General features: G+C 38.7%; 2 protein-coding genes across 5 annotated transcripts; one reads left to right on the top strand and one right to left on the bottom strand.

The window, feature by feature from the left end:
* Positions 1 to 2253: 2253 nt before the first annotated feature.
* On the top strand, positions 2254 to 4355 carry LOC131691075 (UPF0489 protein C5orf22 homolog). 3 transcript variants are annotated; one of them, XM_058977246.1, is made up of 3 exons: positions 2254 to 2436; positions 2498 to 3268; positions 3333 to 4355. In XM_058977246.1, the coding sequence occupies exons 2-3, from the start codon at positions 2847 to 2849 to the stop codon at positions 4147 to 4149; spliced, it is 1239 nt and encodes a 412-aa protein (XP_058833229.1). In that variant the 5' UTR covers positions 2254 to 2436; positions 2498 to 2846; the 3' UTR covers positions 4150 to 4355. The 3 variants fall into 3 exon arrangements, with proteins under 3 accessions (XP_058833229.1, XP_058833227.1, XP_058833228.1); XM_058977244.1 differs by having other exon boundaries at positions 2491 to 3268; XM_058977245.1 differs by having other exon boundaries at positions 2486 to 3268.
* Positions 4356 to 4679: 324 nt separating this feature from the next.
* LOC131689681 (protein Gemin2) lies at positions 4680 to 5694 on the bottom strand. Of its 2 annotated transcripts, none has more exons than XM_058974935.1 (2): positions 5366 to 5694; positions 4680 to 5310 (listed from the first exon to the last, which is right to left on the bottom strand). In XM_058974935.1, the coding sequence occupies exons 1-2, from the start codon at positions 5561 to 5563 to the stop codon at positions 4759 to 4761; spliced, it is 750 nt and encodes a 249-aa protein (XP_058830918.1). In that variant the 5' UTR covers positions 5564 to 5694; the 3' UTR covers positions 4680 to 4758. The 2 variants fall into 2 exon arrangements, with proteins under 2 accessions (XP_058830918.1, XP_058830917.1); XM_058974934.1 differs by having other exon boundaries at positions 5363 to 5692.
* Between the last annotated feature and the right edge of the window lie 7365 nt (positions 5695 to 13059).

The raw sequence follows: 13059 nt of genomic DNA, 5'->3' as shown, positions 1-13059 counted from the left end.
TTGCGTGTTACCAATGTATTACTGATCAGAAATATTTTTTTCATTTCATTTTCCACCCCATTTCGTGGTGTTTTCCAAAACCCGATTTTTAAACTTTCACTCTTCCAAATAATTGCACTTTTTCAAAAATTTCAAATTTCATTTTATTCCGCTTCTAGACCATTTTTTTCAACTTTCAGAATTATTTTATTTTTTTAAATCGGTTGAAAATTCGAAAAGTTATGCTAATTTTTGTAAAAAAAACCAAAACCACAATTTTTTCATATTTTTTTGTTCAAACCAATTTATGTATCATTGATTCAATACATTACTTACTTTCACTTACACAGCTGTTTTCACAATTAAAAAACGAAATAAAATGATGTATTATACATTTCTTTTGTTTGCATTTTTACCTGTGAAAATTGCAAGAGGGTGATTGTTTTGACGTTTCTTTGAAAAATGAGTGAACCCAACATAAGCTGGATTTCTGGCTGGGCTAGTTGTCAAAAATGACAGCGAATGCGCTTTAAGCACCGTTCACATCGCTACGAGCCAATGTTGTTAACTCGACCTGAAACTTATCAAATGCAAACAAACTTCATTTTGATGTGCTTAACTGGTACTCAGGTGATAAAAGCGTTCGGATTTTGTGGAGAAGAAGCGATGCAAGAGAAAGCGTGATTTTTCATATGTTGTTAATAATTACTTATTTTGAATCTTACCTTTAAACAGTATTGTACAGTTCATGTGAACAGACCTTGAACATTTGAAACGTAGCTAGCGCTACTGGAATTTGGTGGCAGCTTCCAGCAACAAACAGTTTTCACGGGGCTGCGGAAAATTGCGATCAAATGCGTGGGGTACATTTATACCCCAGTGCAACGTTCTAGTTTGGAAAACGCAAGTGCAACGTTCTAAGGTTAAGGATATTGTATAACTATCATTAATCACATTAAATAAAATTTCACTTCGTATTGTGTGAACGTTACAAAAGCTATTACAGTTATTATGGTTAGGATATCGCTTAAAACAGGTCTATTGTTCGAACCATTTCCGAATGGTTTATAACTGAAACGGGACCTGCAGATAACTGTTTTTTTTTTCTTTTTTTCTGTTAATTTTGTCTTACGACTCGCATAGCCTCTCTTTCTGCCTCACATATTTTAAAGGTTTTTCTTCTTATCCACAAGTTCCGTCCCACGTTTATATGGCGCTTTCCACAGAAGATTAGCGCACGACGGAATCGATTCAAAATAGCGAAAGAATTCAACATAGACTCTGTTAGCTCCAACCGCAAATTTTAGAACAAATATTTGGCAAAATAAATGACCAGTTGGTCAGGAATCAGACGGCCATGAATTCACAGTTCATGGATTTACTTACCTCTTCACTACCTGCTGAGCGAAAATTGGAAGGTATTTGTTACTATTTTTTGGTACGACTTGAATTTATTGGTGAGATCTTTAATTATTCCCTTCCTCGATTCCTTTACATACTTCAAATTGTTTTTTCTTGGTTCAATATCAATAGTCATTCGAACACGAACATTATAATATATATATAATGATCAATTCAATTTATATTTTTGTAACATTGCAGAATTGAAAAGATTAAATCTTAGGAATGACAGTTTCGTAATCTTGTCGCTATCTTATTTTTCGCAATTTTTGCTGATTTCCAGTGAAAACCACAATAATTATGCGGGAAAGAACAACATAAAAATTCTTAATCATCATCCTAAGTAACTTGTAGGACCCCTCGCTCAAAATACAAAAAAAAAAACCGCTACATTTCCTTGGTGAAAATTGCAGCATGGGTTAGTTAACGGCGTTTGACAGCTAGCTGCCACTCTGTTGTTAATGTGTTAGTGAAATGCCGGATCTCTCAGCAGCTTGAGCTCTGCTGGATTGTGAAGTGAGAGTTGGCTGTTTGTTGATTCGATTCCGCCTTGAACAACCATGCGTGCGTAAAGGCATTTTACTGTTGTATCCCGGGTTGCCATTATATATCTTTCGGCATTGCCAGATTTTTATTTAATAATTTTTCATTCTTTTGAATATTTTACATCATAATAGTAGTTTTAGCATACAGCGCAAATCGTTCCACAATTTTATGTAAAAATTTCCAACTTATTGAGTGGTATGTGGCAGACTCTCCCAGACGTTTTCTGTTGAACACTTACTGACAGATTCTCCGTAAAAGTACTGGTAACACTGACCGTGTCTGTAAATGTGTGTGTAAGCTCCACATACGGTGAAGTTGACCGATGAGTGGTGAGTTGAGTGTGAGTCTCCCGTGTACTTTGCTGGTGTGCAGACGGATGATAAAATAATGACGATCTAAGCAGTACCAAGTCACCAGCTAGGCTATCGTACAATATACCTTATTAATAGTGTCGTAATCGTATTTGGAACAGGAAAAGTATTGTCCCAACTCCGCTCGCTGGTTTCCGTGGTAAGTTATTCAAAAGTTTTGCCGGAGATTGTTAAATTACTTAGTGCAGGTTAGATTACAGGTGAACGCATTGATTGAATGCATTTATCAATATCCGTTCGGTGGGCAGTGGGTGGAAAAACAGCATCTTAAAGCCAGACCGAAACGGTCCATTGGAACAGCATTAGGCAGCAGAGGTCAAAGACATCCGCAGTCGAAAGGCCTTGAGAGGGAACGAGAACAAACACACACTGAAGGGAAAGAGAGAGATACGCGAGATAGAGAGACACACAGACAGACAGTTGGAGAGCTGCAAGAACGCGCCTGTTTTAGTTTCGTGCCGTGCGTCGTAGATTGTTGTTAGTTTGATCAAATAGATAGCCAAAGAGAAGGATAGAAACAGGCAACGCGGGTCAGCGTAAACAACAAATATGAGCGAAGAGGATGGCGAGGGACGGTCTAGCAACCCAACAGCATCAATATCCATACCTGCAAAAGCAGCTAGCTCCGATGAGCACGAGGATCAGATGGGGGAAGGTACGACTCCTGGTGCACGAGAGTTTTCCAAAGTTCCAATATTTGTAGTAGAAGATCACCACGATGTATTAACATTTCTGTACCGATGTCTTGGTTCACGGCATCTGCCCTTACTGGGGAACACTATAATCCATTTTGACTCCCATCCGGATATGTGCATCCCGAAACACATGCCTGCTGGTTACGTGTTCAACAAGGAAGACCTGCTGGACAGCATCAGTATCGAGAACTGGCTGATGCCGACAGTTTTCGCCGGACACGTCAAGCGAATCGTGTGGATCAAGCCGGATTGGTCTAACCAGATTCCGAAGGGCAAGTGAGTATTACAAGAACCATGTGTGCAATCCTTCAAAACAAGAACATTCACTCGTTTTTTACAGGTTTCGATTCAACGTGGGCGAATATGAAGGCAGCATTCGAACAGATTCTACACTGGAATATTTCGTATCCGAGGGGTGCTACCAACCCGAAGAAAACTTGGAAAACAAAAAATCCCTCGATCTGGAAGTGTGTTCGATCGGAGAGTACAGAGCAGCTGACGATGAGGATCTAAAAGACGGGTACATCTTAGACATCGATTTAGACTATTTTAGCACACACAATCCATTCTTGAAAATTTACGAGAAGGTCGGCCTTTACGATAAGCTCAAGGAGATATTTATTTCCCCAGAGTTAGCTGACAGTGCAGAAAATGATCTGGAAAAACTACAGCAACTCGCCAAAAATCGAGAGGAAAAATTGGAATTTCTTGAATCAATGTTCCTCTATCTTGAGGAGGTTGGAAATCTGAAGCACTTTCTCATCGACTACCAGCAGGAAATCAGCGAAGAGTACACGCAGCTATTGCAAAAAGTATCAGCACTTGTAACAATCTTGAAAAAAGAATACTCCGAAGATGAAATCGATTGGTCAATGATCTACGATGCGGGCTGTACTTGTGATGCCACCGACCTTCCGCATCACGAATCGACCATGGAAGAGATTCAATCGATGGTAACACATCTGGAGGCCTTTCTATCATGCCTCCCAGGTCCGCCTACGGTGATTACTGTTTCGAGATCGAGCGAAGATGATTACACCCCCTCCGAGCAAGTCGAGATGATTCAGGAACTTGTTCTGGCGTCACTCAAAAAATGTCTCCGTACCGAGCTAGACGAACCAACGCTGTACTATAAAGATCAAGAGTTGAAACTGTAGATGAGTTGAGCGAAGCCAACAACCCCGAGGCGTGAGGATCCGTCTTCAGCCAAGCGATATGTTTCCTTACTTCCTGTAACTAGCCTTCCGTAGGACCTTAACAGAACCAGTGTACCATTATGATTATGCTATGCGCAGTTACTAATGTTTAAATCTAAATCAGTACTAGTACCAGGAATAAAACACCAAAATATTGACAAGTAAAATACTTTTTGAAATGAAATCCGGGATCTTTCAAAAGTTCTTTATACCGGGCACATTTTCAAATTACGTTCTCTCGAATTTTGATAATCGTACACTACACGATGACGTAATACGCTTTGTTTAAGGAGTCTTATGGGGTTTTACATTGAAAAACTCTGGGGCAGTGGATTGCATTGGTGTTGCATTTTCTAGCAGAAGAGTAGGCCATTAGACGTGTTTCATTCCCACTTCTGCTTGACAGTGCAAAACCTGTACTATTTACTGCCCCGGCGTTTTTCAATAAAAAACGACATTAAATTCACCTAGTATGTCTAAAAAAGTCACGGTTTCGAATTTTTTACTGAAAACTTATTATTCGCTCATCTATTGAGTAGTATAACACAAAAATAATTGTACGAGAAAGTATTACTCCATATTGTCGCTCAAATCCAACTGGTTGAAGTTTTTCGATATTATACAGATCAGTAGATTCAGCGGAAGTACTTTGAGTTCATCTTCTGCGGCCAGTTCGTTTCGTATCGCAATGCAGGCTTTCGCTATATCACGCAAAATACTGTGTATGTACGGTTCCAAAGGAGTGATGACACACGCCAAAATAGCGTAGATCCACTGGGTTATCCAGTCCTTTCGATAGCATCTGCATTCGACCTGCTGTTCATCCGTCGCTTGTCCACCCTGAAGCCATTCGTAGAGGTACTCCAGCAGCAGTTCCAAATTACGCTGCGGTATGCTAAGCAACATGCGAACAAACGGCTGATTGTTTGCACAATAATCGTGCATTTGTTTGCGGTTTTCAAAGTTAAGGAAAACGTGCGTCTTTTCCAAATTATCCTTATAACGCGAGCTGCTTCGGTAGCTAGTAATGGTATTCCGCAGATCGGCAAATTGTTTGTTTTGAATTGACTCCCATTCCCTGGTAGGGATCAGTGCCTGGGGTGCGATGTTTTTTACTTGACTCTGGAAACAATACTAATTTCAATTCAAACTATATTATCGGTGTTAAACTTACCACTGGTATGGCTCCTGTTCCGCTCAGATTTTGTACTCTTTCAGCGTTTGGTTTTACGACAACAACGGCGGGGCAGTGGTTTCGTTCATAGATGACTTTTTGCAGATACTGTTCTCCCGTTTCCGGCTGTAGATTAGGATCGAAATAATCATCCGGTGGATCTACAGCCAGAGCTAGCTTTTGAATAACGTCTACATCCATTGAACCACAAGCTTTACAATAATAATACCTAAATATAAACTAAAGAATTCAACACATTGGACAAAAATTTATTGAATCTTGAGAATAAAACAAATTTTTCGATGTTTTCTGACAGTCTCGTTTGTTTTGGGAGGGCAGAGATGCCAGGTACTTTTTTCAAATGTCTGCAATAATAATTTTAAAAGTCTGGGAAGAACAAAAAATGTGAGGCAAGCTAGTGTAACCAAAAGCCTTTATATTCAAAAATCTGCAAATATCTGCAACCAAACTAAAAAAAATCTGCAAATATCTGCAACCAAACGGAAAAATCTGCAAATATCTGCGTCATCGAAAAAATCTGCAGCTTAAATTAAAAGTCTGCGAATTTGCAGACTTGTCTGCAAATCTGGCATCTCTGTGGGAGTGGGAAGGAAACTTGATATTCTGTCACGTTATAATTGTACACGGTAAAAAAACCTTTACCCATTTTATGTATTCAAATTGCCCATTTTCGGAAGTTATTCGAGCTGTCCAAGTATTTATTTTTTTTTTTCTAACAATGAGTACTTTTTATCCATTTCACAACCACTCATGAGGTAATGTCAATGGGTATATTAATCTTGATAATGGGTGAAAAATCCTTAAGCAACCGAGTTAACCTGCAAACTAAGGATCGTAGTGGAACCTGCAAATTATCGCCCTGCATCAGAATCCGTGGCGGAAACGGAACATTTCGGCAATGCTCCGAAAACAACGTCTGTTTAGACTACTAAGGATGTTGAAAATATGCGCCAGTTCGGCATTTTTAGAGCAGCCAAAAGATCCAGCCATCAAAAATATATCCAGTTGGCGGTTTTATTTTGTTAGGGCATGTTCAGAAGCGTTTTATTTTGTATAGGAGTTTCAAAGTAGAACTGGAACTGAAACATTCACATCCCCAGCAGAGCGTTTTGTTTTATAATTTCGAACAGTTGTTTTAAAATTTAAAACTGTTATACGACGCCGTTCTATTTGTTGCTGATTTTAAAACACGTTTAGAACTGTGTTTTAAATACATGCAAAGTTTTCAGCACAGACACTTGGACCCGATAGACTGGGGAAAAATGAATTTGAATGCAGTGACGTTGAAAGCATGGCGGAAAATGAATTTTAAACTGAATAGAACACCCGCTAAAATTGCTGCTGGGGACAACAAGTTCTAGTTTTAAAATTTTTAGTTTTATTTTATATAACTGTCAAAATTATGAATCTGGTACTGAAACACTCCTGAACATGCCCTTAAGTAGTTTTAGAATAGGATTTCTATCTAGATTCCTATACTTTTAAAAGGAAACAATAATGTGAAATGAATGTTATTTTGTTTTTTTTTTAAATTCAGAAATAATTCTATTGACAGTATTTTCATTCTGGCGCGAATTTCATGAATGGGTATTTTTTACGCATTTTGTTGTAACAGTTCTGCGAAAAAATGGGTGAAACATACCCAGGTTGACATACAAGGTCTGTACTTATTTATTTCTACGTATTAATGGGTACTTGATTTTATCAGTGTATGTTGGTAAATAGTTGGGCGCGGAGACGAAGATGTATTGAGTTCTACACGCAAACGAAAAACTACCTAAACTAGAGTTCTTTTGACTCAATCTCGAGGTATCGTGCAGGAAGGTAAAATTAGGTAAACCGTGTTGAAGGTAGTTTCCATTTAACTACGGCAAAAATCAAAACTCAACCTTCAGTTCAATTTACTTAAATTTAAGTTGAATTTACCTAATTTTGAGTATACTCCAAACAACTCAAAAGTACCTTATACTGTACGGAAGACCTCGACTGAGTCGAATTTCTCGTTTTGTTTTTGACCACACTAATAAGTTCGAAAGCGACGCACAACTCAAAAGTACCAAAATTTAAATTAAAAGAACTTATTCTGTGGTTAAGTTTTATTTTTTGTGTTTCGAATTCATCTCGTCAGTAACTAGCACCATCTGGGTGTCTAGTTAGACGATGTATCTAAACTAGTACCCAAATTAGCACTAGTTAGACACAAAAAATTCCAAACAGTTCACACGACACATGTGAACGTTCAAAGCAACTGACTTGTCCCGAGTGATGTCCCGGGAAGCAAGCACAAAGGCTCAGATTTGCTGACTAGTACCCAAATTAGCACTAGTTAGACACAAAAAATTCCAAACAGTTCACACGACACATGTGAACGTTCAAAGCAACTGACTTGTCCCGAGTGATGTCCCGGGAAGCAAGCACAGAGGCTCAGATTTGCTGACTTTAGGTTTTATGCCCTTAATGCACAAAGTGGTTCAGTCCAATTTTCTCTTATGGGAATTTAAGATTGCATAATGCCAGGCGTTTGGCTCCCGAGTCAATAGACAAGAGTTCGTTTTCGCTTTCTCGTCAGCAAATCTGAGCCTCTGTGCTTGCTTCCCGGGACATCACTCGGGACAAGTCAGTTGCTTTGAACGTTCACATGTGTCGTGTGAACTGTTTGGAATTTTTTGTGTCTAACTAGTGCTAATTTGGGCACTAGTTTAGATACATCGTCTAACTAGACACCCAGATGGTGCTAGTTACTGACGAGATGAATTCGAAACACAAAACATAAAACTTAATTTAAGTTAGGTTTTGTGCCCTTAATGCACAAAGTGGTTCAGTCCAATTTTCCCTTATGGGAATTTAAGATTGCATTATTCTGTGGGTTGTTTTGTTTTTGCGTGTGGGGTATGTCGGTTCGTGTTAAACCTACATCGAAACCATTTACAGATAGCGCTGAAAGAAAAGTGTTGCTGATTTCATTTTGTTCTGGCATATTGCACAGTTTACACCAAATCAAACTGCACTGTTTGAAAGTGTGATGAAAAGTGCAGCTCCTTTGACCTGACATATATTTGACATTGAAAACTTTCCAAAAAAGACTTCTTCTTACTTTTACTATCTGGCAGGCATGCACAAGAACGGTGCTGCTCCGTGACCTATAGATTTGCACTGACTCATAATGTGTCAGCGTTAAATTCATTTAGCTAGTGCTTGCGGTGGTTTCGGATGAGCTAGAGTTAGCAAGTAGCACGAGCACCGATGAGCGAGAGCCCTCGCTAGCACGGTGATAGCTAGCACGCTGCACGGAGCTATAGCTCAGCTATTGGCGATTTGCGGCAAAACCAAAATTAGTCATGCGACACCTATGATTCAGCTCATGAACTGGCAAAGTGATACAATTTGCTTTTTTTCACCCGTAAGTGAGTCGTAGCTTACAACAAAATCTTCATTATCTTCTCGGAAAAAGCTAACCATTGCCAAAATATGAATGAAACGAGTAAGAAATTTAGTTTTATTTGCAATTATTCTGAAAATACAGCCATTTGCAACTATTTGACTCATACATTTCTTCGAAATGTAATCGGGGTATTATTGTGGTTATAAAAAATCGTACCATAAATAAAGTTCCAACTCGAAACCGAGACCCAATCAGCACCAATGTTAAACTCCTTTATATTTTGAACTACGTAGAAGATTCAGTGAAGACTATCGGAGAGAAGGATCGGCTGTGCATGATACAAAGCTGACACTTTCCTATTAGCCGGATATATTCTTTCCTCGCGTGATCTGGAGAGTTTCATGAATTTACACCATCTCACGAAGGTTTAGCTTAACTTAGGATGAACGGGAAATGCTGTTGCGGCGGCTACGGTGCTCAACAAATTACATTTCGAAACAGCGCGCATATAGCTCTGCGAATAATATTAGAAACCACTATGTTTTACACTCTTTTCGCAAGATGTTTACTCATCATCTGATAAAATGATGATTTTCCTCCATTTTCATAAACAATAGACCTTTCTCGTCAAAAAATTTTATATGATAGGATGCTTCCTTTTTTATCCCCAATTCGTTACTGCCTATTGCCGCGATGATTTGGTACCTCTAACTATTGAAAAAATCAAAAATAGTGCAAGCTGCTCATTTAACCCCATATTCTGAATACCTATCTTGCCTTGTTTCCCCATATTTTTACACCATTTGGATGAATTTCCTGTGGGGAATACTAAAAGGATGCCAAGTCTGCATATATATTAGTAAATCTGCAGGTTTTGCATTTTCACTGCTGATCTTTTGCAGATTACAAATATTTAGCAGAACAAAGCTTATACCAGCCAATTTATACACCAGTCTTCAACATTTTTGATCATTTAAATGATATACATACTACATTTCTACGTCGCATTTATTGAAGATTTTTTGTAGCAATCTGCAGACTTTTATATTTTTACTGCAGGCTATTGTTTAAATAGACCTGGCATCACTGATGCTGAAATGATTCATTCATATACCTGTCAAAAATATAGAGCATTGTATGAAAATGTATAACCTCACTTTTCTGACAGTTTCGGTGTGCTTGTTTACCTAAGACTTGTTTACACGGACTTTTAAAATTTACATTACTTGAATACTTTCGATGCTCTTTGAAAGAATATCAACTCAAGAGGGATGAGGATTGGAATAATGGTAACCTGGTTCATACATTGACCAATCGGCGCTGGATGTAAAACCCGGTGGCATATGCTGAATCGCAAGATCAAGCATTGGGCTATAAAGCGATTGCTTTCTGGATGACGGATAAGGATTTGTACACATTTGTTTGTTTGCTCGTGGGTTAAGTCCTAACAAGATGATCCGATTGATTATTCATTTTAGGTGGTGAAGTTTACCTGAGCTTTATAGGTAACGAATTCGGTCGATGATAAGTTGTTGAAATGATTTTGATCGTTCAATGCCCATATCGAAGAACGTTTCCATTGGTCAGAATGCCTACCAGCGTATGATAGCTGCAAACATGAGGACAACAAGGTTATCGCTTTCGAATGGAACAATCATTTATTATTCGGTTTCAAGTTCCATTACAGTAAAAGTTTCGTCGATTATCGCATTGTCGTTGATTTAGCCGGAAAATGCAAAATAGCGCTCGGCACTGACGACAAGGAGTAAGAAGGATTTGATTGGAGTTATAATAATGCAGAGCATTATATATTCTGGTAGAATATCAGGGAGGAGAAATTATATGTAAATTTATATTATATCCCGAGTTGCATTAATTTTGGCACCGCAATAAAGCTATCTGCAACTGCTGTCTTGTTCAAATTGGCACGAAATAACTAGGCAGCGAATGATAGATTTCATAGTCAATTTATTTACTTTTTCTGAAGGATAAGTAATTAGTATGTTGTGAATATATGTGTCGCTGGTGCCGTGTGTTATGGTGGTACCGGACGGAACCGTTGGTCAGATCTGTCTTAACGCTCTCTACTTAGCGCAGGATACGCGAAACCGCTGCTAGCTTTCGAAAGAAAATTCCTAGCTGCTGCTACTATGTCAGTCTCTCTCTCTCGACTGAGGACTACAATTTCGGTCGATTAAATTATGCTATGAAAATTGTACTTCCTGGAATTTCATCTAACGAGATCAATTCATTGTGAGGAATTTCGCTGCGTTCCAATATTGCTTGCCTCTGTAGGTGACGATGTGTGTGGATTCACTTCGGCAGCCAGCTCTTATGTTTTGGGTAATTTTGCTATCTTATTCTGCTGAATAAATCATCTGCCTAAAGCCTCTATACCGCTGACGTCGCACTAATCACGGTGATCAAACTTGGCGAGAGCGGCAGTGGTTTCGTCGGAATTGTTCACTCGACAAGCAGTAAGTGCAAGGACTCTGCTATTTATGCCTGAGCCCCTCATTGAAACCTTCGTCCTGCCGGAGTGTTAGCTTCGTCCGATACCGGAGCGTATTGTTGAACCGAAGCAGTCTGCGCTGCTTCCTTCGAATTGGAATCGCTGAATATTCCCGTTAGCCGAATGTCCAACGTGGCCGAAGGCAAACCGATTGCAGCAACACCACCAGCCGTAGCTGACATTTTAGCCTTCAATCCAAGTACCTGCCATTGGCATAGCGACAGACGAGTGCGGCGCAGGCTGGACCATCGGTTGACTCGGTGCCGGACGGGGCGAAACAGCTGCAACAGGAGCGGACCTAGTATTGGGTGTAAAGGTCTTCAATTGCCATAGATCACCAAAATGCTCTGCGACTAACATTGTGAACAAAACAAACCAAATGAAATTGATCGCAACAACGATAAAATAATCTAAATTCTACCCAAACATTTGAAAAGGGTCACTGCCAAACGTAAACCTTGAGAAAAAGGTAAAAGAAGTTTTGGTCGAATTCATTATAATTCTATTTAAAAATTTAATACTGTTTTATTTAGTTTGATTGCGCGAATTGTTTACATCAGACACTCCCCTTAATTCATTGTGTACGTATTTCACTGCCTTTATAATCCTTTTGGAATCAGTTACAATAATCCTTTATAATCATTTTATAATATGCGTATTGCTAGTTAGGACTTTTATATCAGCCGGGCCCTTTTATAATTTGTTATAAAATCATTATCAAAATTCTTCATAATTCATTGTTGCGTTATGTTTATGCACATGGTCAGATAGATAGTTTTAAACTGGGACGTGACGTGTGGATACGAAAAAACCTAATGTCAATTGCAGCCAGGGGGAGCTGTCAAATGCAGCCAAAGGGAACCGTCAAATGCAGTGAGGGGGAACTGTCAAATGTAGCCAGTCCATTTAAAATATGTGAGGAAGAAAGAGTGGCTATGCAAGACAAGAGATCAACTGAACAGAAAAAATGAAAAAGAAAACATCTATCCACAGGTTTTGTCCCAGGATTTTAATAGAGAACATGAAAATTCGATTTGTTTGCATTTGGCAGTAGGCCTTTTTCAAATGTTTGGCTAGAAATTCCTTACTTCTTCAATGAATCAAAAATCAAAATTACAGCTGAGCGACCTTGTTTGGAAAGTGTTAACATTTGGCAGCGAACCAAACCAAGTTTCTCATACTATGATCGAATCAACAAAAATTCCAAGACTATGTAAACAATCTCTCTGAGCTGTCAAAAAAGTGAGGTTAAACATTATCATGCAATGTTCTCCACCGAGAGGTTCACTTTAGTTTGTTTACATAACCAATGACCTTTGTACCGCGACTCACCACTTCATTTGCCGCGTTGCCAGGAACTCAAGCAAAAATATACAAAACAGTGTTGCCCAAACACACATTTTGAGTCCCACCATTCTTGCAAAGGTGAAAAAAATACTCAACATTCTTGCATTTTTCAAATTTAAAAAAATCAATAAAAAATCACGATAGCTCCAAATAGTCTCATTTCAACGGCAATATTCTTAAAAATGTGTAGTCTTTTGAATAAAAATAAGAAAAAAGGGGGTTAGGTCGGACGAGAAAGGTCTATTATCAACAAATTTATCGGTAATTTGGTGTTTAAAAGTCATTTTTTACCAATGTTTACAGAAAATATATGCACTATGACAGAACAGAATAAAATCAGCAACACTTTCCTTCCAGCGCTATCTGCGAGCGGTTTCAACGTAGAATCGCCAATAGCAAAGCAGAATAAAAAAACAACGCGTTAGTGTGAGTAAT

The sequence above is a fragment of the Topomyia yanbarensis genome, chromosome 3, assembly GCF_030247195.1.
Source record: "Topomyia yanbarensis strain Yona2022 chromosome 3, ASM3024719v1, whole genome shotgun sequence".
Lineage (NCBI taxonomy): Eukaryota > Metazoa > Arthropoda > Insecta > Diptera > Culicidae > Topomyia > Topomyia yanbarensis.
This window is presented reverse-complemented; position numbering and strand designations above follow the sequence as displayed.

Coding starts and splice junctions, on each gene's coding strand:
- LOC131689681 (XM_058974934.1), bottom strand. CDS start 5,563: ATGGATGTAGACGTTATTCAAAAGCTAGCTCTGGCTGTAGATCCACCG. Junction 5,311..5,362: donor GAACAGGAGCCATACCAGTG/GTAAGTTTAACA, acceptor TATTGTTTCCAG/AGTCAAGTAAAAAACATCGC.
- LOC131691075 (XM_058977246.1), top strand. CDS start 2,847: ATGAGCGAAGAGGATGGCGAGGGACGGTCTAGCAACCCAACAGCATCA. Junction 3,269..3,332: donor AACCAGATTCCGAAGGGCAA/GTGAGTATTACA, acceptor CGTTTTTTACAG/GTTTCGATTCAACGTGGGCG.